Below are 24,388 nucleotides of genomic sequence, written 5' to 3'. Positions count from 1 at the left end.
AGGGAGGTTTTGGGGTTGTTAGGGTAAGGTCATGGATCACATCTAGGTAACGTTTTAGGGGCTGTGGTTGACTTAGGGTTAGTACTTACTAGATTTAGGGTTACGGTTAAGGCTAGGGTCATGGATGGGCTTAGAGTTGGGTTTCGGGTTACATTTAGTGTAAGGGTAACATTAAGTTTTAGAGTGTAGTGTCATGTCTAGAGTTCGGGCTATGTTTGGAATAGTAAACACTGTTCCAGTTTCAAAGGGATGGCATCTGCTATAGTGATATTCTCAGAAGTGGTAATTTAAAGTACTTCACCAGAAGTAGAGGCACCTCAATGTTGTGCCCTTCTTAGTAGATACATACAACCCAGGCAATGGTACAGAGTCTATATCACCCGGGACTGTCATGGCAGAGATATTGTCTCCAGAATATGAAGAAGGGCCTCTGTATGTACCATATCTAATAGATATTCAAAGGCCTTTAGCTGTATGGGGGCCCCCTGATGGGTAAAGGTGTCACCTGGAGAGCTGAGGCGCTCTTGAGCCGCAGGGACTGCAATGGTCTGTGTTAAGCCCCTGTTTTCTGTATCTAATATTTTCAAGGCAGATTCTGCCTACAAGTAAGCTGCCCTAGGCACAAAGTTCCGAAACCATGAGATATCAGTACGCTAAGTTGCATCTGTCAGTAACCCATAGTGTATGGCAACCAGAAAACCCGATAACAAGGAATCCCTAACTCACAGCACCAGAACTAATTGGATGTTATTAGCTCACACATACACCATGATGTTCAGCCCAGACACCATTAAATGTTCGTTTCACTATAGCAGTAAAAAGACAATCCCCTTGCAAATGAACCATAAATAAAAATACTCAGTCATTTCTGTCCAGAGTACTATAAACACCTTGCATTAATAAATCGCTGAAATGTTTCTATGCACAGATTCACATTTACATACACTCTTTCTCACATAAACATGGTCTCACTCACAAGCACGCACACAACATACATTTAAAAGCATTTTGTATGACCTGATCTGCCATGGTAGGGCATATTCCTGCTAACCTGCGCTCCATTAGGTATGTAATGCCCTATTACATTAGTATTCACTATTAGTGTAATAAGAAATTGAAAGAAAACAAAGAGAGTGTGTTCATCGCAATTAATTTGCCACCTAAGGCCAGGGGTCGCAAGGGACAAGCAGGGGGTCGCAGTTGATACCCCTGGCGACCCCTAAATGACGTCCATGCCTTTGACCTGAGTGTCCATGCTTCCTGCTATGTATATGGTGGTACCCTAAAATTGTCGCACTCAAATTAAGACTATTGATTTATCCGTACGAATACTAATCCTCTATACATTCAGCTTACAATTCCATGTTCCAAAACGTTATCATGATATAGCGGACACCCTCTTCAACTTTCTGTTAAAAAAACAAAGTCGTTACTGATACTGAAACAGTGGCATCATTATTAGACACAGAGCCGGCCAATACGTTTCATTAGACCCTGAGCGTGTTGGGAGACAGTGGACACAAATAGGTGGAACAGGGCCAATGGTGGCTGGCACAGACCTCCTGCCCCCATTTCCAGTGCTTGTCTTTGTGTTTCTCCACGTTCATTTTGGAACATTCTACCCTCATCATGTGAAATGCTTTAATAGCATTACAGCCCTCTGCTTCAGGCTGTACTGGTTGTTAAAGGCCCTCTCCTGTGTTATAATGCTGGTTCAGGGGCTTTAAGAACTGTTATAGCCCTAGAGAGCAGGGCTATAATGATCAATTATTGATCAGCTCTTCGGTCAAAATATTCTTCAAATGCATTAATTTATCAGGACTGTGATCCCCTGCCCCATCCCCCCACCCTCCCACATTATTAGCCTCCTACTCAATTTCACCATCCTCCTCCACCCTCCTCATTGCCAACACATTCAAAGAAGTGAGTGCTCTGAAAGACATTCAAAGCAGTCCAGGTCCTGTAGTTATTGACTGTGGTATTAAGGAATTTGATTAGGTGTCCCAGTCTCAACATTCCAATTCATGTGTAAATACACTTGACAATGCATTAAAATAAACATTAAATAAAGCGATCACATATTGATCAGAAAAGGTATCGGGTATTTCAGTCTCCTTGGCTTGCAATCCCACTTCATCAGGTTTATTTACATGCTTCTTGTATAGAGTGAACATTATCTCAACCTGAGAGTACTTTGCACATGACTTGACACACCCTGTGAGGTAGGACAACTCCGTTTATCTCTTGTGGATTTACTTTCTGCGACAGTGAAATGAAACATTTAAAAGGCAGGCTTGATTTCATGGTGTGTCACAGACAACAGAACTGCAAGTTCGTGTTACTGGTGCTTCCTTGTAGGCAGAGCAGATCCAGTGAGTGTCTTCTGCAGAATTAGAAAAGGCAACAAGCTCCCGCTCACACTCGAAAAAACATTGTGCTGACTACATTTTGTTTCATAATAAGGTACAAGAGCAGTAGACCTCAAAGGTTGAGCTGCGCTCAATTTAGAAAACCCATCCAATGTCAGAACAACAGCATCACATACATATATGTATATAAGCCCCAAAGAGGCCACTCGGCCTTGCTCACCTTCCACCTCTTCTTCGTCGCACACGTGCTTCAGGAAGGAGGCCCCCCGGTCCAGCACCGCCTCATCCTCCATCCTGTAGTAGTAAAAGAGAAAGAAAGAGTGCTCAGACCTCTCGCGGAGGGAGCCGCTCGCCGCCAGCCTGCACCGGGGCAGGTTCGCCTGCAGGCCGGAGCTCATGTCACTGCGCGGGGGGGAGCTGGGCTGCTGGGGCCGCCCCATGGAGCGGGCCCTAGCCGTGAGAGGGCATCTGTGCCGAGAGCTGGCAGGCTGATAATCCCAACCAGGGGCGCTGATAGGGCCCCCTTCTATTTATTAAGAAAGGCGAGCTTTCTTGAACTAGGACTTCGCAGCTTGGGACCCCGACCTCTGCCCGAGCAGCCGGCAGACCCCGCGCCAGACGCAGACACCCTGACACACTGTCCCACGGAAAGACGCGCGGCTTACAGCAGCTTCTTAGCACACGGTTCAAAGACGAGCTTTGTGTCACATGTGAGGCTCACAGGGACCTGACATCTGCGGATTAGCCGCATCCGTCCCCCGGCGTCTATAAAGTGATCAGCGCCCGCACATGATTTCACTGTCCTGCACCCCTTCATTATGCTCTCGTTCACGGGGTGTACCTAACTTACTGTATGGAGTCTGTCAGGTGTGTTCTAGCCACGGAGTAGTATGTTCTATTCGCTGGGTTATTGCATTATAGCGTCCATTCGTTAACTGTGTTCAGTGCGGGCGCCTAGAATAACATGCAGTTATTTTACAGAACTGGTGTTATCAAATTCAAAATTGACAATCAAAATGCATACTCTGATTTAGAAATGTTCTTTGTGTTGCATGCCGATGGCCTGCTCCCTCATTTTGCTCCTAAAATAAAAATGTTTTTTCTTCACCTCATTAGATGGAATAATTTCTGCCGCCGGTTCCACTGGCGCTCATTTTTGAGGAACATGGTTTATTTTTCCTCAGAGCACTGACCTTGCACCACAAAGCAAAACTTTGGTTTCATACAGAGCAAAAATATAAACCGCACCATGCCTAGCGCTTATCAAATAGGAAATGAGACAAACAGCATTTGCACCAGTGCAGGACTGTGCAGAGGAGGTTTCATACTCATTTTTCCGTAAAACATATTCTCCAATTTTCAAATTTGAAAAATCGAATAACGCTTGAGGCCAAATCATTGGGCTCCCTATTACCTACATAAGAAGGAAAAATAGTACAAAATCAGTTGGCTCACGTTTTTTTTTTTTAAAGGATATTCATTATTTATGATTTATTATTTTAAAATTGCCATCACTCGGGTAAAATAATTTATAAGCAAAAAAGTGTGTTATTCACCCTTACCACTGCTTCCACAGCCACTGCCCCTATTATTGCCCTGTTACATTAAACTTAGTGTGAAATGTAATTCCCGTGTTTCTTGTATCCGTGCAAAGTTTCGGTAACATGGCCTGTGATTTACAGAGTCACCCTTGGCTCCTCTAAAGCTGTCTGTTCAGAGTCCCATAGCGTGCACAGTCCTCCCAGTGACCTCCAGTGACCTCCATACTATAACCCTGTTTGTATCAGCTTAAAGCGCATCATAATGATATCACAAGTCAAGGGCGAGAAGTATAATGACTTTTTAATTGAATGGATAATGTATAAGGTTCCTGCAAGTTACAGAGAGGTTTCATGACTATATAGAAGGTGAGATGCCTTTATAGGGCGTAAGACTTCAAGGTGACTGGTAATAATATCCTTTAATCTCTACAGCTGGAGACGTTATCTTGTATAGTAAATAGGTGCATTCCCTCCATGTAAGTTGTGGCCATCTGCGGGCCTTGGACAGCTTCTGCCTCTGGAGTTGGAGGTGTGGTGTGGCACTTGGTTTCTACCTCCATGGGCCCCTTGGACCCTTCCCTGTGACGGTGAATGGTAAGTGAGGGTGATGAGGCAGGCACTCTTGCAGCAATACAGCCCTCATAGACAGATGCGCCGCAGTCTGCCATTCTCCCATAATTCATTTAGGATGTGGGAATCTGGCTGGACGAGGCAGACGACGGCCTTCGTGCCTGAGAGGAGTTATCTACTTTTCATATTACAGGACAGAAATAATATGAAACTATTTATAGAGAGATTATGAACTTCCACGTAATACAATTACGGTGCACTTGGCCACACATTATTCTACACATACTATCCAGCTCATTGGATTTGTATCTGTAACCTGCAGAGTTGGGCCGGGAGCTCTGCAGCCGGTTCTCAAACACTGAGCTATCCTACAAGCTTTGCATGGGAAAGAAGAGGTTTTGGAGTGAGAAGAAGAGATTTTGTGGGCAATACTAACAAATATGTTGGATGAGTAGGTGCATAACCACACAGCATGCACAGTATTGTGCAATGTGGGCATTATATACTATCAAAATCAGAAATCTGTCCAGCGAGATTTATGTTAAAATATGGTCAGTGGGCGACCCCAGAAAAAAAAAGAATAAACACATCCTATTTCTAGATTTATTAGACTGAGATTTTTCAACATTCATGTTTAAGGAATGTAAACTTACTCTGAGCATAACAGACCATGATCTGGACAAAGACAAGACTTTCTTGGCAGAAAAGGAGGAAGTGTGAGAATAGAAAGTCCACAAAGGACTGAACCCTAAGGCACTGACTGTCAGCATAGGGACTTGCAATGAAACTTGCAGTCCTTGAAGGCTATTAAAAACACAGGATAGGGTGAGATGCAGATAGGATATAAGACGGCGCAAAAAGACACATAAGCCGTCATGAGGCAACACGTTCTTGGCAGTATTATTTTGATATCTTATCATGCTAACAACAGTTTTTGCTGAGCAAAATTTTCAACACATTAGTGCCAGTTTAGCACCTGCACACAGCAACCAGCAACTCAAAGGTAACCAGTAAACATTGAAAATGGTCTGCTAGAGTGTAACACAATGTTTGATTCTTTTTAGTAATTTTTGACTTATTTTAGTTAGAAACAATATGATGTTGAAATCTGCAGATCTGCAGAATATGCAGCAGATGGCGGATTACGTGTAGTAAATCCCTAAGTATGTGGAAAATACCACATCTGCAGAATCGTATGATTGCACTGGCCCTGGCCATACCCAAGCTGGTGGGATTACTGTGATGGCCTCCTGCTTTGACAGCCTCTATAACACTGTTGCACTGTTTTTAATCCAATTATGAGAAACAGATAAAAGTCTTTGTTTCATATACATGTCAACAAATGCACACCGTAACCCACCATGATCATTAGGAAAACATGCAAAACATTGTTTTAGTGACTATATTTGTAATACTATGCTGCTGTTTCACCTGGCATTAGTGCCCATGTGCTGAGTGCCTCTTGTAGCATCTTTTCCCTCTTCTCATGGCACAGATCTCGCAGGTTCTCATCATAGTCACAAAGGGGCCATCTCCCTGTTTGTTGCGTTAGTAGCTACTTAAGATGGACACCAGTTGCTAATCTATGCTGCTCTCTTGTGACTTCAGCCCCCCAACTCTACTCACCTCATAGTAAGTCAGAATGCTAATCTGTTGTATAAAATTTAAGAAAGTATATTATGTGTCAAAATATCTGGGTTGACAACATAATCTTACAAAGATATTGCATCCACTATAATACCTACCACGATATTGCCTCAGTAGGTTGTTAGACCTGGCATCTTAGAATGGTTCTCCCCCTAACTTTTTGCCTTCAACCCTACTGTTTGCTGACTTCATTTTTGCTGTTTTTTAGGACTATGCAGACTTTACCAATGTTAACCAGTGCTAAAGTGCTTGTGCTCGCTCCTTAAAACAAATGGTAGAAATGGCTGATACCCAATTGGCATTTTTAACTTACTTGTAAGTCCCTAGTAAAGTGGTATTACCTGTGCCCAGGGTCTGTAAATTAAATGCTGCTAATGGGCCTGCAGCACTGATTATGCCACACACTTAAGTAGCACTTTAAACAAGTCTCAGGCCTGCCATTGTAGCCTGTGTTTCAAGTTTTACACTGTCATCTCAACCTGGCAAAATAAATCTTTTGCCATGCCCAAACATTCCTTTTAAATACATACAAGCACCTGGACAGTGCAGCAGGCGGGGCGAAATTTATTTAAAAAGTAGAACATGAACTTTTAAGTTCCTCGTGTCTTAGTAGGAAAAAACTCTAAAATTCATTTTTCACTACTGCAAGGCCTACCTCTCCCATAGGATAACATTGGAGTTACCTTATTACATTTAATAAGCTGTGATTTCCAAATGGGAACAGGTAAAATAGATCATGGTTGGTGTCTTTGGACTTGTAATGAAAAGCCTAACTTATGATGCAGTTAGATTTTAAATTACAATTTTCAAAATGCCACTTTTAGAAAGTTAGCATTTTCCTACCTTAGCTGTTTGGTTCTTGCAGCCTGACTCTGGGTCACATGACTGGATGTGGGTGACAGTTGGGCTTTGTGTATTACCCCTAGATATCAACACACAATACAGAACGTAGGTGTGCCTGAATGGGCCATCACTGGCAGGACAGGAGGGAGAAGCTGGGCACAGCTCAACTTACACTGGAATAGGTTGGGTCCTGTCTCCACACCAAGGGTTGAATACCTCCCATAATTAGTCCACAGCCAGGGCCAGGAGTACAGAGCATCTTTGTGTACTTCAAATGCAAGCTTCTAGAAGCTTCTTCCCACTTCAAAGGCATCACTAGGTATAAATACTGGATCTCAGACACCAACTCTTCAGTACACTTATAGACCTGTGGATATTCTGCCTGGAAGGAATGCCACTCTGCTGGACTGCCCTGCTGTGCTGACCTGCTGCCTGTTGCCCTCTTGGTGAGACAGATTGGACCTTTATTTCTTAAACTCATAGAGACTCCAAGGGCTAGTTGGCTGGCTTCCTGATCTGAATCCTGAAGGACTCCACAGGCTTCCAACAACGTTGCACCTAGACTCTGCCATTTGTGAGTCTACCCTGCCAAATGGTGCCACCCCTGTCCTGGACACTTGGAAGTGGGCCTAAGATGTTTTACCAGCCTCTATGGATCCACCACAACTGATGCATCTCTCCTGCTGTGCAGCACAACCCTGAGCAGAATTGACGCCTCACCGCTGCTGTGTGGATTGCATCTGTCGCAAAGACTCGCATTGCCTCTGTAGCCCACAGCATCTCTGGAACGATTGCTGCATGATGCATCCCCGCTGATGGCCCTTGCATCCCTTGTCAACAGCAGCCTCGCCGACAACGCCAGGCTCTACATCGCAGCCTCGCAGCACCTCAGAACAGATCCATTAACCTGACTGCGCAATGCATCCTCGACTCCAGACTTCGTAGCGCAAGCTCTCATCAATGGGAACCTCGACGACAATGCAGGACCTACCATTGCAGCCTTGCTGTATCTCAGAACCAACGCATCACTTTAGCTTTGTACCTGATTTTCAACACAAATCCTCTCAATGCTCTGCAAATGAGGCCCTAATGTATTTTGTTCAGTTAACCTAACTGGGTCCCTGTAGCCAAACTGTGTTCCATTGCGTCGGCCTGAAATTGTGACCCTGTCCCAGTCCAGCATGACCAGATATGCACTGTTGGTCCTTGGAGCTTTTTGGTGCTATTTTCACTAACATCTTTAAAATTGCATCCATCCTGTCCCAGTGATTGGATTTTTGTTGTTTTGGTCTGGCTTTATTTATTAAAAATGACTCCTTTTTCTAACATGATCTGGGGTCACTTTTTTACTGCTTCTGTTTAAAGTGTTGCACAAATACTTTACACATGGCCTCAAAGTTTAGCCTGACCATTCTGAGCCAAGTTAACGGAGGGTTGAGCACAGGATTAATTTAAGGTTGGCTTGTGCCTCACCCTGACAAGAACTGTGGTTGCTGCTTGACCAGGGCTCATGCCCCAGTTAACCAACAACCCAATTTGTTACATAGGTCTGTAAAGATAAGTATAGATTAACTAATCGTAACTCCACACTTATTTTCCTTGCCAATATAATATAGTGGCCCTCCTAACATGATACTTTATCCAAATAAATATTTCCTAGACCTTCTGGTCAATGTACATCTATGGCAGGTTTGGATGCTGTGGGAATTTCAATCAGCACACAAAAGAAAATCATATAGCCATTGGAATGTTGATTATAAGGATTTCCTGATAATTATAATGTAGAACGCTCACAACAATACATTCATCTGCCTCGTTAGATTCTTGGTCGGGGGAAGGTGATACGAAGGAAACTTTTCAAAACACCCTGGAGAGCAGAGACAGACTCACCGTTGCCAAAAAAAACGTCTTGGCAGTAAAGCAATGCCTGTGGCCTTCATAAACAAACCTCAGATAAAATCACATCTCTGTTCCCATCATTTGATGAACTGATTCATTGCAAAATAAAAATACCCTAAAAGAACCACTAATCGCATGGATCCAGTAATTAATATTTTTCAAATGGAGCATCAAGATTATTTACTTAGAACTTCCACCGCCAGTACTAAGGGTGTTTTTAAATAAATGTTTTCTTATTCTCCATGCTAACTGAAATTCTGAATTTCTCTGAACATTGCAAGTCAAAAGTACAGAAGATGTGTTTTGGTCTGGCTGATTCAAAGAAGCTTCAGCATTTTTTACAAAGTGTACCTCATAAGGTGTCTGTATTTTACTCCATATTTTTGAAATTTAGGAGTGAACATAGTTTTCATGAGTACAAATATTGTTTATTAACCTTTCAGAACATTTTCCCTGATTCCTATGTATGAAATGGTTAAATGCATCCAGCTAAAGGTGAGATATACTGTTTTTGACAAAGAAAACTAATAGCCCAATGTAGCCTCTGAGTACACGTCGGCCAGGCAGGGATGCGGGTATGGAAAGTACCACCTACTCAGAGCTCCCATCTAAAAAAAATGTAATTACAGTTTAATGCTTTTGGCACTGTGGACCTGATTACGAAGTTGGCGGATGGAATACTCCGTCACAAATGTGACGGATATCCCGCCCTTAGTTTTAAAAGTTCCACAGGATATAATGAAACTTGTAATATGGCGGACGGGATATGTGTCACATTTGTGACGGAGTAATCCCCTCCGCCAAGGTTGTAATTAGGCCCTAAATTCCACTGTACCCAATTTACTATGTTTCAAATTCTTGCCTAAACTGGGTTAGGTGCGGCAATTATAATTTAGCAGCCCACTGGGGATAGTGGTTGTAGTGAAGAAATCCTCCAGTTTTTAGGAAAAAAGTTAAAGCCACAAGGAATCCACCAGCGGAGTTTCCACCTTCACTATGGCGATTGTAAGCTTAAGGAAATTCAGCCAGTGGATTCTGCTCTCGATTTAGGATTTTTCTCCAGAAAGTGAGGGACTTTTTAGACAAATTCAAATCCGGCCTTAGAAGTCCTTCATGGTGGAACAGGCAATTTTAAGTTTCTCAATCGCAGCATTCAAGAGTACTGCCTGCAACTTGAACAAACACCACAACTACCAAAATAAGACCGTGGTTATGGCTGTTTATTTGTGTGTATGGGGGTAAAGCATACCAACATTGCCGGAACACACATGAATGCAGAGGGCAGTGCTGGGGGGAAGAGCCAGCCCACTCAAACATGCTTTCATCCAGTCAGGCTTTTCTTCATTTATTGGGAATCTCGAATACCAGTAAATCAAACTGTGTCTTTGAAATCAACTTGTTGCACTGAACAATAATCAGAGTGTGTGACTGTGTATTTGTGTGCTTGTGTGTGTGTGTGCACTTTTGTGTTGTTAGCTGCCTGTGTGTGTGCTACTGTGTGTGGGTGGGTGCCTGCCCACACGTGACTACCTGGGTGTGTTTGTGAAGTGCTTCATTACAATGCACACCACATATTGTGTCTTACATTGCATTGCACAGTGCAGTGAATGCTATGCAACCCTGCAGAAAGTATATATACTGGGCTGTATTGCACAGCGCAAGCTCTGCTGATCTGTACTGCACACACACACCAAAACGTAAAGGATGGAATGCTTGATTCATTCTGAATGGCGGGCGCATTCTGTTGTATTTGACCTTCTCTTCGTCATTGAGGGTATGGATAGAGTATAAACAGAAGGAACCGAAGACATGTGTCAGCTTTGACCGGCCTCTACAGGGAGGCGGGACTTCAGTCCTTAAGGCACAGTGAGCGGGATGGTTCCGCTTCTGGGTATTCATATGAGAGAAGGGGGGACCCACTTAGCAGAAAGGTGAAATAATGCCAGTGATTCTGGGTGCATTCCATTCCATCGTGCTGAGTGCCACTACAAACAGGGTGTTGAGTAGTCTAGATGCTCCCAACAGGGATGTATGTATGAGATTGTTTATCATATGAGTGAGTAAATGTCAGTGCAATCTAACTAGCGGTGCAATTAATTGGTGTCCAATTTGATTTAAGCACCCAGTTAAGTCCTTATTTAGTCTCTCATATGACCTCCAGCAAGATTTAGTTTCCAGGAAAATATAATCACTTGAGTAACAGGTCTTCAGAATGTAATATTTTGAATTTGGTACATCTGTGTGTCACAGGGGTGACAAAAAATAATAAAACAAAAACATTTTATATGATGTCTTTGCCGGTGAAGATGAAAAATCATATCACTCAACAGGAAATATCTTGGGTTGGGGAACAGTCCCAGAGCCCGGGGTGCCATGGGAGCATGCAGCGTCTGTCCTTTCAATTGGACCCACAAAGGAGCTCTAACTGGGAGACCACTGAGTCCCAACATAAAGTCACTTATTTGATACCATTTGCTGGGTGGATCAGGTTGAGCCAAAAGTTCTCAAAAGGGATTGGGGAAATCACTACTCCTTTAATGACAGGGACAGCGAAGAAGATGGGATCGGACATAAAATATAGATTGAAAGAGATCGAAAAGATTGAAAAGTGCCTTCCTTCCGTGAGAATTGCAATATATCGCTAATTATACAGCGAACTGCCCAATCTCTCATCATGTAAAGCTCCATTATGTTATCAAAAGAGAATAATGATGGCATTAGTGCTACAGGTGGCGGAATCTTTAGTGGTGGCTTGCTACCGCAAGACCTTTACACTTAGCTGTCCTCAGACACAGCATGTCACAATAAGGGAGCGTCAGTAACATGTTCGTCAGCTGGTCTGAAGAACAGGTGAAAAGCAAAGCACAGAGATCAAACCAGTCCACAAAGATTAGAAATAGGTTCCGCAGCGCATAACACCAGCCATCGGAGATGAAAGCCTTCGCTTTCTGCCATTGTTTCAGACATCAGAGTGACTCAGAGTAATTTGAATTGCAAAGCATAGGAGCATAACAGTGCTGTAAAACTATTTCCCAGTGAGGGCTTTCCTAGAGGCCCAACAGTGGCTCGGAGTTCACACGCCATGACTCACTATGAAGGATGCAACAAATACAGAGCGTTAAACTGAGCCGTGACGTGAGCGTGGGCTGTGTTACCCGTATCGAACAGGGCACAGCCTGCCATTGGCCTGGCCTGACAGCGCCTTTGCCAGACACAGGGCTTTCTGTATAGTTCCAGGATTACCATCGCAGACTGGAGTCTGAATCAGTTGTTGCTTTACCATACAAGATCCTGTTAGCTTTATGCAGTGAGCCTTTCGGGGTCATTATACAACACAATTGTGTGTCACACTATCGAGGATAGAAATATCAAGAAGGGGACTATATAAAGGAGGTATTATACATTATACTGTACAGTAGATGAACTATTTTTAACTCAACATCCATGTACCGTAAAAGAATATGTGTGTGAATATGTACATCTCTCTCTCTCTCTCTCTCTCTCTCTCTCTCTCTCTCTCTCTATATATATATATATATATATATATACACAGACACAGTACAAAGTTATGATTGAAATGGTTTCCATTAAAAAGGCATTTTTTATTTGCCTCTAACGTTTGACATCTACGACAGATTTGAATGAAACTTGCCAGTCTACTTACTTAGTCCGCTAAAATTTTGCCATGTTTTGGGAAGCTATGTCCACAGAAAACAAGTTGAGAGGGTGAAAAAAGTATAATTCCACATTTTAGCTCCCACTGCCAAATGATAAACAAAAACCACTAACGAGATTTACCCCAAAGTTGGCACAAACATAGAACTTTACTTAAAAAATATGACTTCTTGATTTGGTGTAAATCTCTTCAATATTGTTTGAGATATAAGCATTTGAAAAAAAGTGACACATAGGCTTCAAGGTGGCACTGTGATGAATATGCCTCAAATGTTTGGCAAACACTTACTAGGTTCAGATTACTATTGGTATTTTTGAATTTGTGCATATCCATAAAGGGTGGGGATAATGAAAGGGGGTGCAAAAAGTGTTCATTTGCTAAAGTTTTTGGCATTTTGTGATGAATTTGCACAAATTGTGGCAGAAGTTAGGAAGGGTTAGTTTTCTATTGGCAAGCCAAGGTTTAATGCTAATCCGTAAAAGGGAGTGGATTAGTTAAAGGGGGAGTTCAATAAAGTTTTCATTTGCGTAGAATTCTTGGTGGTGTTTGATCAATTAGTGCCAAGTGTAGCACATATTTAGCAAGTGATCGCCAGTTCAGATTTTACAAAGATCCAGTGGAGACAAAGTTCAAGGTGGGCCAAAAATATGTTTGATTTAATAATAACTTTAAGGACGTTTGATGGATCTACACAAAAGTGGCACAGATTTAGCACTTTTAACCTTCATTTAGTTGTTTAAGTTTGTGCAGACCCACCAACCGAAAGGCCGAGATAAAAAGGGGGGCAAAAACTGTCCCTTTGCAAATAACATTAGCACATTATGATGACTCACACACAATTTGGCAAAAGGCTGAAAGGTTTGTTTTTTGTTTGGTGTGCCAGGTATTGAGCCAATTCATTAAGGGAGGAGAAACAAAAGTTTCAATTGTTTATAAATTTAGCAGTGCTTGATTAATCTGCATCAAATGTGGCAGTCAGCAGGTTACACACAGTGTAGATAGTTCAGCTTTTGTGCAGACCCAAGGGGAGGGGGCGGGGCGTAAAGGATGGCATCAACATATTTTTGATTTACCAATATCTTTGGCATTGTCTAATGAATCTGCTAAAACATTGCCAGACATGCTTGCTTAACCTACTCTTGGTATCCCCACCTTCATGCAGATCCAACAAAGGGGGGCTTCATGTTGGGGGGTGTAAGAAGTGTTCATCTGCTAGTAAACCTGGCAATGTTTGATGAATCAGCACAAACTTTTCCAGACATTTAGCCTGTTTAGCTTTCTGTTGGTTAGGTTAGGTTTTGAGAAGATCGGTCAGGTAGGGAAAGGATAAATGGGAGGGCTATGATAGTTTCACTAATTTAGAATGTTGGCTCTGTTAAATTAGTCTGCATGACATTTGGCAGCTGGCATGTTAAGGCCGATCCTAGGTGAGGCATGTCCTGTGACCAAATCCTGCTGCACAAACCCAAAGGTGGTAGGGCACCAAGCCTGGTTGGAATCTGTGTACACCGCAGACTGTGCACCTTGGGGTTGGGTGGCCTCGAGAATGGGGAACACAGGGTCTAGCCCTGCAGCTAACCCCCACAATGCACAGTCAGGCTGTGTGCAGTGTGGGTTGGGCAGCCATGGTGGGTTGGGAGCAGCTCCTGCCTGCAGGTCGTGTGCAGAGGGGTTGAAATGTAAATAAATCACACAAAAATTGAAATCCACTGAATAAAACCCCAGTGGAAAACTGAATTATGTTTGGGCCTAACACATGTGAAATCAGTGAGTTATGTTTAGGAAAGCACACAACATAACTCACGGTTGTCCACTGTGTTGTTCTCCAGGTAGCTCTTTTGTTCATGGCTGTTGACAATGAATTATGTTGTGTGCTGTGTGGGTTTTAAAACATTACTGGTGAATTTCAGTAGTTTCTGTGTCTGAGCTTCAAATATAACTCGGTTTTGAAGTGTGCTTTTTTCAATGTATGTGTTTGTGTGTGTGTATATATATATATGTATATATATATATATATCTCAAAGTACATGTAAGTGAAGTTAAGTATAGAAAATCTACACTTATGTATATAGCCCTAATTTCTCAAGATTTTGATATTCAATAATCAGCTAACAATCTTGTTGCAGAAATATATATATTTTTTAATGATATTCTACTGCCATACAACACATGAGGAAAAACTCCTAGTATAGCATACCAACAAACAGCTTGGCTGTCATTGCACTCAGTTGTCATCGCAGTAGACCATACATGTGTTGACTTCTAAAGTTATTTTGTTTGAGATGCAGTACTCAGCTTTAGCTGGAAGCACTGAGCACCCCACCCTCAAGAAAGACAGTTCACAACTTGCAGTTCGCCTCGTTCAGTGTCCATTGACTTCACTAATGCTTGAGCCCCTATTACTAGACTTCTAAAAGCATTATTTTCCCTTCTCTCCAGCCTCATAAGCGTATTGTCAGCCCATACATCTCAATTCACCTTCTTCGTGCTCACATACCCCATATTACCTCCGATTGTCAGTCATGGGTGCCATCCTGCGCCACCCAAGACCACCACAAATAATTAAGGTCTGATTTACGAAATCACTTGTGTTCGTAAGATACGTCTATAAGTATACATGGTAGGATTTCTGATGGCTCCGCTGTCAATCTGTTACCCCACCATACTGAGGGTAAACCCCTCACAAAGCGCAGTGCGTGGGCCATACAGGATGCGGCTCGCCTAGCGTGTTTGTGAACACCCACGAAGCCAAAATCAGTGAGGCGCCTGTGTGACTATACCTTGACTGAAATATCAACCTACAAAAATATTATATCTACTATATCAGCTACCACTGTACCGTCCAGGAAGGTATATCCAGATAAGGGCACATTTACTGCTCCCACCCTCCATCTCCTTACCTTGATTATAAAGCAGTATTCAATGCAGGGCAATACTTTGACCACAACATAGTTGTATATCACCATCCCAGGGTGGGAACGGAAGCGGAACACTCCCAAAATTCACAGGGCAGAGAGTGAAAGATATTTTGACCATGGAGAAAAACTATGGAAAAAATTATGTCACTGCATAAAGGCACCAGTGTTTCACAGCGTGTTTTGTGTCCCTACTCTAAAGAGTAGTATCCGCTAAATTTGCCCAGGATCACGTCTGGAAAGTTGCAACTGATGCACCTTGCAAGTTTACAGTTGGAAAGTTTTGTGACAATATGTCAATGGAGGACTGTAAAGCTCTGAACACACTTAGTAATTCTTTTCTTCAGAAATCAGACCACTTGAGTTTGGAACTGAAAGAGGACAATGGCAACATGTAGCACCTCTGCAAACTCTGTCATATACTTGTGATTCAGGTACAATTTAATATGTGTGCCTCTATTCACCACCGTACGTACTCCATTTTACTTCAGTGCCTCAATCACCTTGCTTTCTCTTACTCCTACCTACACAGGTAATTATGTGCTGCTTTGTGGCACACCTGCATGTGTTCAACCTAGTGTTGCATGCAATTCATGGAAATACTAGAGGAGCAAGTAAGCAGCATTACAAAGATCTGGCCATGAAAGGTATAAAAGGGTATATTTCAGTCTCTACTAACACAACCATACATTGAAGACAACGTTTGACTAATGAAAGCTACTGATCAGGGAAACATATTAGTTTTTTTTCCATAGCATGCTCTCTAAAACATCGAAGCTGGGCTAAAACTAGCTGAAACTACAAAAACAACAACTTACACTTTTTTCTTAATTTTTTGTTTTTTTTTAAGTAACCAATTTCACAGTTTTAGGTGCTCTGCATAGTGCTGAGGAATGGCATGCCTCTTCCACCACCATAAACTTCATGTCTCTTCACCTCTCTCTTACATGTCCACCTTTTTAGGTCTCATCTAGACAGCGCATGTGCTGTCCCTTCGAGACTATTGTAATCTTACAGTGGGCTTAGAGCCCGCCTGTTGTTTACCATTTGTTGGCTTGTGTGGCACTCGTCTTTACAGCCTTGTGGTAGGTCGCTGCAGCCCTAGCAACATTTCTGTTACTGTCTGTGGAGCATGGACCAAACACTGATTGATTCAACTTAATCAGTGCCCATCTGCTACTGTCAACATGATTAAGGTACTTTTTTTTAAAACTTCTATAGCCCTACAAACAGAAGGTGTGTGACTGGCAAAAACAGATTTAATTTTTAAAGCTAGCTTGTTTCTTTTATTTTGCCAAGTCTTATTTTCTCACTTTGCACTCATGTTTTGTTTTTGCTTGTGGGCACTGTTCTGAAAAGATGACAATCATTGTTTCTTTTTTATGTGTAATTTCCGAAATTATGATTTAACACATAATCGTGCAGCACACTCCAATCCACCACATCTCACCCACACCAATCCACGCCACTCAATCCAGTCCACCCCACTCAATCCAATCCACCCAAGACCAATCCAATCCATTTCAGACCAATCCATCCACCCCACTCAAATCCAAAACTCTTACCCCAATAGACTCCAATCCACCCAATCCTCCCAAACTACCCCACTCAAATCTGCTTCATATCTCGGAAACCAAAACAACATGTCCCATTCCAATCCAAAACAAACAATATACCCCACTCCAACACAAAACAACCTGATCCACTCCAATCTGCCCCATATGAATCCACAACAAGCTGACCCACTACAATCTAAAACAATCTGCTCCACTCCGATCTACCCCATTCTAACCCAAACCAATCTGCCCAAATCCAAACCAATCAGGCACATTCCAATCTGCTCCACTCCTATCCAAAACAATCTGCCACAATGCAATCTGCCCCACTCCAATCCAAAACGATCGGTTCCATTCCAATCCAAAACAATCTGCCCCACTCCAGTCCAAAACAATCTTCCCCACTCCAGTCCAAAACAACAAACCCCAATCCAATCTGCCCCACCCCAATTCAAAATGATATGCCCACTCTAATCTAAAACAATCTGCCCACTCCAATCTACTACACTCCAATCTGCCCCAATCCAATCCGCACCACTCCAATCCAAAACAATCTGCCCCACTCCAATCCAAAACAATGTGCCTCACTCCAATAAAAACAATCTGCACCACTCCAATGTACTGCATTCCAATCTGCCACAAACCAATCCCAATCAGTCTCACTACAATCCAAAACAATCTGCCCCATCCCGATAAAAACAAACTGCCCCACTCCAATCCATAACAATCTGCCCCACACCAATCCAAAACAATCTGCCCCATCCCGATAAAAACAAACTGCCCCACTCCAGTCCATAACAATCTGCCCCACACCAATCCAAAACAATCTGCCACACTCTACCCTAAAACAATCTGCCCCACTCCAATCTAAAACAACCTACCCACTCCAATCTGCCACACTCCATCCAAAACAATCTGCCCCACTCCAATTCAAAACAATCTGCCCCACTCCAATCTACTGCATGCCAATCCAAAATAATTTGCCCCACTCCAATCTGCACCATGCCAATCCAAAACAATCTGCCCCACTTCCATCCAAAACAATCTGCCCCACTCCAATCGCCAACAATCTGCTCCATTCCAATATGTGCCACTCCAATCCAAAACAATCTGCCCCACTCCAATCCAAAACAATCTGCCCCACACCAATCTGCCCCACTCCAGTCCAAAACAATCTGCCCCAATCCAATCTGCCTCACCCCAATTCAAAATAATCTTCCCACTCTAATCTAAAACAATATGCCCACTCCAATCTACTGCACTTCAATCTGCCCCACTCCAATCCGCCCCACTCCAATCCAAAGCAATGTTCCCCACTCCAATAAAAACAATAATCTCCACTCCAATACAAAACAAACTGCCCTACTCCAGTCCAAAACAATCATTCCCACTCTTATCTGCCCCACCCCAATCCAAAACAATCTGGCCCACTCCAAAAAAATCTGCCCCACTTCCATCCAAAACAATCTGCCTCACTCCACTCCAAAACAATGTGCTCCATTCCAATCTGTGCCACTCCAATCCAAAACAATTTGCCCCACTCCAATCCAAAACAATCAGCCCTTCTCTAACCTAAAACAATCTGCCCCACTGCAATCTAAAACTATCTACCCACTCCAATCTGCCCCACTCCATTCAAAACAATCCGCCCCACTCCAATCCAAAACAATCTTCCCCATTCCAATAAAAACAATCTGCCCCACTCCAGTCCAAAACAATCTGCCCCACTCCAATGTGCCGCACGCCAATCCAAAACAGTCTCCCCCACTCCAATCAAAAACAATTTGTCCCACTCCAGTCTGTCTACTCCAATCCAAAACAATCTGCCTCATTCCAATCACTCCCACTCGAATCCAATCCACCTCACTACACCCCAATTCACCCCACTCCAATCAAACACAAACACCCCACTCCAATCCAATAAACCTCACATCAATCCAATACTCACTCCATTCCACCCAATCCATCCCACTTCAATCCACCACACTCCAATCCAATCCACCCCACTCAAGCGCAATCTTCCCCACACCAATCCACCCCACCCTACTCCAATCCACTCCATTTGAGTTCAGTTCACCCCACTCCAGTGCAATCCACCACATTCCAATCCAACTCACCCACTGGAATCCAACCCACCCACTCCAATCCATTCCCCATTTCAGTCCAATCCATCTCACTCAATTCCAGTCCACCACAACCCAATCCACCCACCGCACTCCAATCCATCCCACTCCAATCCAATTCACCTTAATCCACCCCACACCAGTCCACCTTAATCCACCCCTCTCCAATTCAATCCACCCATGCCAAACTACCTTAGTCCAACCCACTCAAGCCCAATCCACCACACACCAGTCCAGTTCACCCCACTCCAATCTACCTCACTCCAAAAAGTCCACCCCACTCCAGTCCAATTCAACCCATTCCAAAGCACCCCACTCCACTCCAGTCCACCACAATCCACCCTACTCAAATCCAGTCCACTCAAATCCAGTCCACCCCACTCCAGTCCACCCCACCCAAATCCAGTCCTCCCTCTCTAGTCAATTCCACCCCCTCCAGTCCAATCCACCCCACTCCAGTCCAATAAATCCAATCCAATCTATGCCAATCCACCCCACTCCAGTTCAATCTAATCTACCCCACTCTACTCCAAATCACCACACTCCAAACTACCCTACTCCAGTCCTATCCACACCACACCACCCCAATCCAATCCACCCTACCTCACCCCAGTCCTATCACTCCATTTCAATCCACTCATCTCAATGTAATCTAACCCACCCCACTCCAATCCACCTCAACCCAATCCACATCACCCCATTTCAATCCACCCCACTCCACTCAATCTAATCTAGCCTTATCACTCAATTTCAATCCACCCACCTCAATCCAATCCACCCCAGTCAAATCTCCAATCAAATCCAGCCCATTATCTCAATCCATTCCTACCCACTCTCCCCTATTCCAGCCCACTTCACTTCAATCTACACCACTCCACTATATGACAATGCACACTACGACACTTTCTGCCACGGAACTCTACTTCCTTCTACTCAACTCTACAGTACTCTACTCCCCATACTCCACTTCAACACACTGTATTCCAACAAATGTCTCTACAACACTACTCCCCCACTCCACTCTGACACTCCACACCACTAACCTTTAACCATGCTGAATAGCAGCCACGCTGATGTACAACATGGTAAAAACTCATTGCCAAGCGAATAACTCTTGTAAAGGCGAGACCTATTGCCTTTGCCAATGCTTGTTCATCCTCACCTTCCCAGCTTGTCATAGTTTTCTGTCTTTCTTTCTCGTCCTCCCTTTTTCTACCTTTTTTTGCCTTTCTTTCCTGTTCTGTGTCAAAGACTGGCATGAAGAGCAAGTACCAGCACCAACCACGTCCCCGACAACCACTGGCAAAAATTAAGCACTGCTATGATCTCTAGTTAGCAGTTTCGTGAAAATGGGTTTGCAATTTCGTGAAAGTGGACAACCATGCCCCTTCCTTTCAGCGTTCTTGCAGTTTTTTTCTAACACATTTTTTATTTTTAACTTTGTTAAAAAACAGCCACATTGTAAAAAACATTAGCACGCTACCAATAAATGCAATTTTTTACCGGTGGTTTCTCAATACCCCAAAATGAAATTCAAAACATTTGCGTATCCAGCTATATACATTAAATACGTTTCCAGTCTTATTGTTGTGTAGGTGTTGTCCTCATTGATACTTCGGAAACCGCTAATTTTATTCTCTGAACTAGCGCATGCACCTCACTTGAAGCTGTGATATTCCATCCACACGCAGCCCTTTCTGCCTCCATGTACAATCCATATTTCAGCACCACTCCTCGGTAGCCAGCTGCCGGGGCCTCCCCATCTTAAGATCTTAAAGTTCTGAGGACAAAGTTTTAAACACTGGAGTAGCACCTAACTCACCAAACGTCCACATTTTGCAGACATTCAGTTCGCATAATAAGGACAAGTTATCAACAAGAGTCCATAGCTGTCAAGTGGCCCTGAGACACGTGTGACACGTCACGGAGAACTGCCTTCTAAGCTCTTTGTGTTTGAGGCCTTCACGCCCAAAATACAACAGAAAAAGTAAAACCAAAACCCCAGCATGCATTGTGTGGCAGCAGTGGTGTGGTGAAGGCCCATCTTCAGTAGCTGCCCTGGGGCCCCCACTGGGCCAGTGGACTGGTAAACTGGGCCCCACGAAAGGGTAAATGACTTGTTTACGGGCCTCTTCTTTGTGAGGGCTGCGGACAAAACGCTCATAAATAATACTGTTAGGGAATTCCATGTAAGAGTGGTGTGGGAGGTGGACTGCCAAAGCATCAAAGGAAGCAGAAACAAATGAATGACGAAAATAGGAGGAACACAGGCCGAGGAACACATGGAAAAAGTGAGGAGGAGAGAGGAAGGTAAGCAAGAAAAGGATGACAGGCAAAAGATGTGTAGAGAGAGGAAAGGTGAATGGAAGGTAGAAGGAAGGAATGAAACACAAACAGAAACGAGGAAGAAAAGGTGAAAGGTAGGCTGGACGGGTGAGAGAATGAATGGGTGGGAAGGTGAAAGGATGGATAGACGAACGGGTGAAAAGAAGGATGGAAGAGTAATGGAAGGTGGAGAATGGACAGATGCGGAAGAGTGAAAAGACGTATGGGTGAAAGGAAGAGTAGATGGATACAGAGATGTCCCGGTGGGTGCAGGTATCTACTTATGAAAATATAGATCGAAGAATCGAAAGGTGAAGGGATGGACAGATGAATGAATGAACAAAAAAACGGTGACAGGATGAATGTAGAAGGATGGTTTGTGGTTCGCTTGCTTCGCATGCTCTGTGTGGTTACTGATGTGGTTCAGTTGTGAGGGTACTTTGATGTTCTGGCTACTTCCTCGGTTAGCTGCAAAGCCAAGGCGGCTGATGGTGTCACACGTGACACTACAGATTTACTTTGCTTGTTATGACTCATTGAGGTCGTTCGGATTGCTGACCTTGTGGGCAGAAGTCAAACGAGCTAGTCCAAGTATTTTTTATTAAATATAATTATGGACTATAAACAATCTTGTGGATGGTGTAATGTAATCTTGGCCAATCGTTCCAGATAAAAGGAAGTAGGGCTTGAAAGTTTACTTTTGTACTTCATTAGAAGCTCAGGTTTCTTGAAACAATATGTAAACAGTTGTGAAGAATCAAGATTCCACCTAGGTGGTGACTATATTTCCTTGTTTGTCTTAGAGATGGATCGTTAAAGGGTGAGGAACCCGAGGTGAAGGCTTTTGAAGGAGAGGTCTTGATATGAGTGCCAGCACAGGCGTGCAACCTGCTTACATAGGTAACTTCAGCCAGCTCTTCAGACGTGCCCTGCGATACCCCCCACTGGTCCGCGCCCTGCCTGCCTATTGAACACGCGTGAGGCCGTGAGGCTGGCATTGTATGCAGTGAAGAGTGCTCTCAAGGGAGGTGGCCACCACTGCAATCACTCAGAAGTGCAGTCACCAGTGTGGCTGCTTCACCTGCCCGGTGAGTGATGTTTCCACTCTGAATACTTCAGCGTTGTTCTCCTCAGGACCTCTAAAGAGCAAGCCAATCACACGCTCAGCGTGACTGAAAGCATGTAGAATGTCAATGGTAAAATGCTGCTGAACACATGAGAACATGTACTACAATGTGCAGGTCTCCTGTCCAATACCCAGTTGAGAAGGACAAACTATACTTGGCTGAGGTGTTGTACCCCTGAGTTCTCTTAGTTTTGCAGGTCACCACCAAGAAGGGAGAACGTTTTAAGCAGAAAACAAGCCGAGTGATCGAGGCCGTCCAGAGACGATTCCATCCAAATAGATTGTCCTTAGGGAGAAGCATGGAGGAGACCTGCAGAGCTGCCCAGTTGGCTGCCTTGGAGATTTAAAATATTGCCAAACATTGGTGATCATCGATGCTAATTGTACAATCAATCACAAATTAATCTGAGAAACAGATTTTCATAAAATTAAAGAATATTTTTTTTTTAAATTGGCATACAAAAAAACTAAACTCACACTCCATGTCTTGTGATATCATTAATATTTGTTAATATATTCACTCGAGTAAACAAAATGCAAAGTGAAAGGCTACTCTTTAAAAAGCTGTAAAAAACAGAGTGTGAGGATATACTTCTACAGGACATTCTACCAGGCCATGAGTAATTTCTATTAAAAAAAACGAGCAGATGGATCGAGTAGGAATTGCCAGCTAGCAGTGATAAATCTGACGATCGACGGCAATTCTTCCAATGATCTAATGGGAAAAAAAGTCAGATAAGAAACCAGGTCCAACTATCCGTTATGGTCCGACTAGTTTAGAAACCTTCACAAAAACATCCTCGCTGAAAACCCTAGAGAGGCTTAGGAAAACATTGTGAGGAACCTAATATCCCAAAGGATAGCATTACTCCACAGACAAGACACTATCCATGGAGGGATTAAAAGAGGGCAATAAACCACTAGAAGCAAACAATTATGTGTGAAGAAGGAGTCTGAACCAAAATAATCAGACGCAGCTCAGACTAAATTCAATAAACACTCAGAAGACATTTAAAAACATACTCCAATCAGGGCACCTTCAAGATACAAGGGCTGAAGGGCTCATCACTCCTGTCTGCAAAGATATTCACACCCTCAACCCCGGCATCGGTACTTGTGCAAACAGTAATATAAGCAAACATTTCTGCAGCCTTACACACCAAAGAATACTGAGGTTTGTTACTAACAATAACAGTTTGCATAGGAGCCAGGAAAGTTTCAACCCAAACCATGGACCGAGGCCTAGTCATAAAGGGATTTTTGATTAAGTACAGCAGCACTTCTGTGTACTTGTTTACGTAATCATACATTCCTTTATGAATTATCCTCAAAACATCTAAAATGGGAATAAAACAGGACTAGTCAGGGAAGATGCAAACACAATTAGTACAAGTAAAATATACTGTGCCCTATTTTCAATTTTGCTTATAGGGTGTTGACCGCTTTGAGGCTGATGTAGGAGTATGTAAAAGAATACTCCTGTAGTACGACATCCCGTACTCAAAAATCCTTTTGTGAATCAGTCAGATTTCTTCACATTACAAACTCTCAGCAAACGTAAAAACACCAAGGCACTGGGAACAATATTTGTTTGCTTTATAGGCTTCCTAAACGTATTTGATTTTATTTCCACCATGTACTAATTATCTAAATATTTGAAGCTGAAATGGGGGAGAAAACATGCAATATGTTGAATTCTACACCACCTCATTCACTAGTAAGGTTAAGGTAAGAGACATGTAAACCAGGGCTTCACACAGAAATGAGACGACAGAATATTGCAACCCAAGGACAACTT

At 43.2% G+C, this 24,388-nt stretch overlaps 1 protein-coding gene across 4 annotated transcripts in view; it reads right to left on the bottom strand.

The window, feature by feature from the left end:
• The window catches only part of SLC4A4 (solute carrier family 4 member 4), a 623,315-nt gene that overhangs the window by 485,936 nt on the left and 112,991 nt on the right, over nt 1-24,388 (bottom strand). For all 4 annotated transcript variants that reach the window (XM_069236872.1, XM_069236873.1, XM_069236870.1 and 1 more), the window contains exon 2: nt 2,590-2,663. In XM_069236872.1, coding sequence (XP_069092973.1) covers nt 2,590-2,662 — 73 coding nt within the window. In that variant the 5' untranslated portion in view covers nt 2,663. The remainder of the gene's footprint in view (nt 1-2,589; nt 2,664-24,388) is intronic.

This window comes from Pleurodeles waltl, chromosome 1_2, assembly GCF_031143425.1.
Source record: "Pleurodeles waltl isolate 20211129_DDA chromosome 1_2, aPleWal1.hap1.20221129, whole genome shotgun sequence".
In the NCBI taxonomy this organism is placed as follows: domain Eukaryota; kingdom Metazoa; phylum Chordata; class Amphibia; order Caudata; family Salamandridae; genus Pleurodeles; species Pleurodeles waltl.
This window is presented reverse-complemented; position numbering and strand designations above follow the sequence as displayed.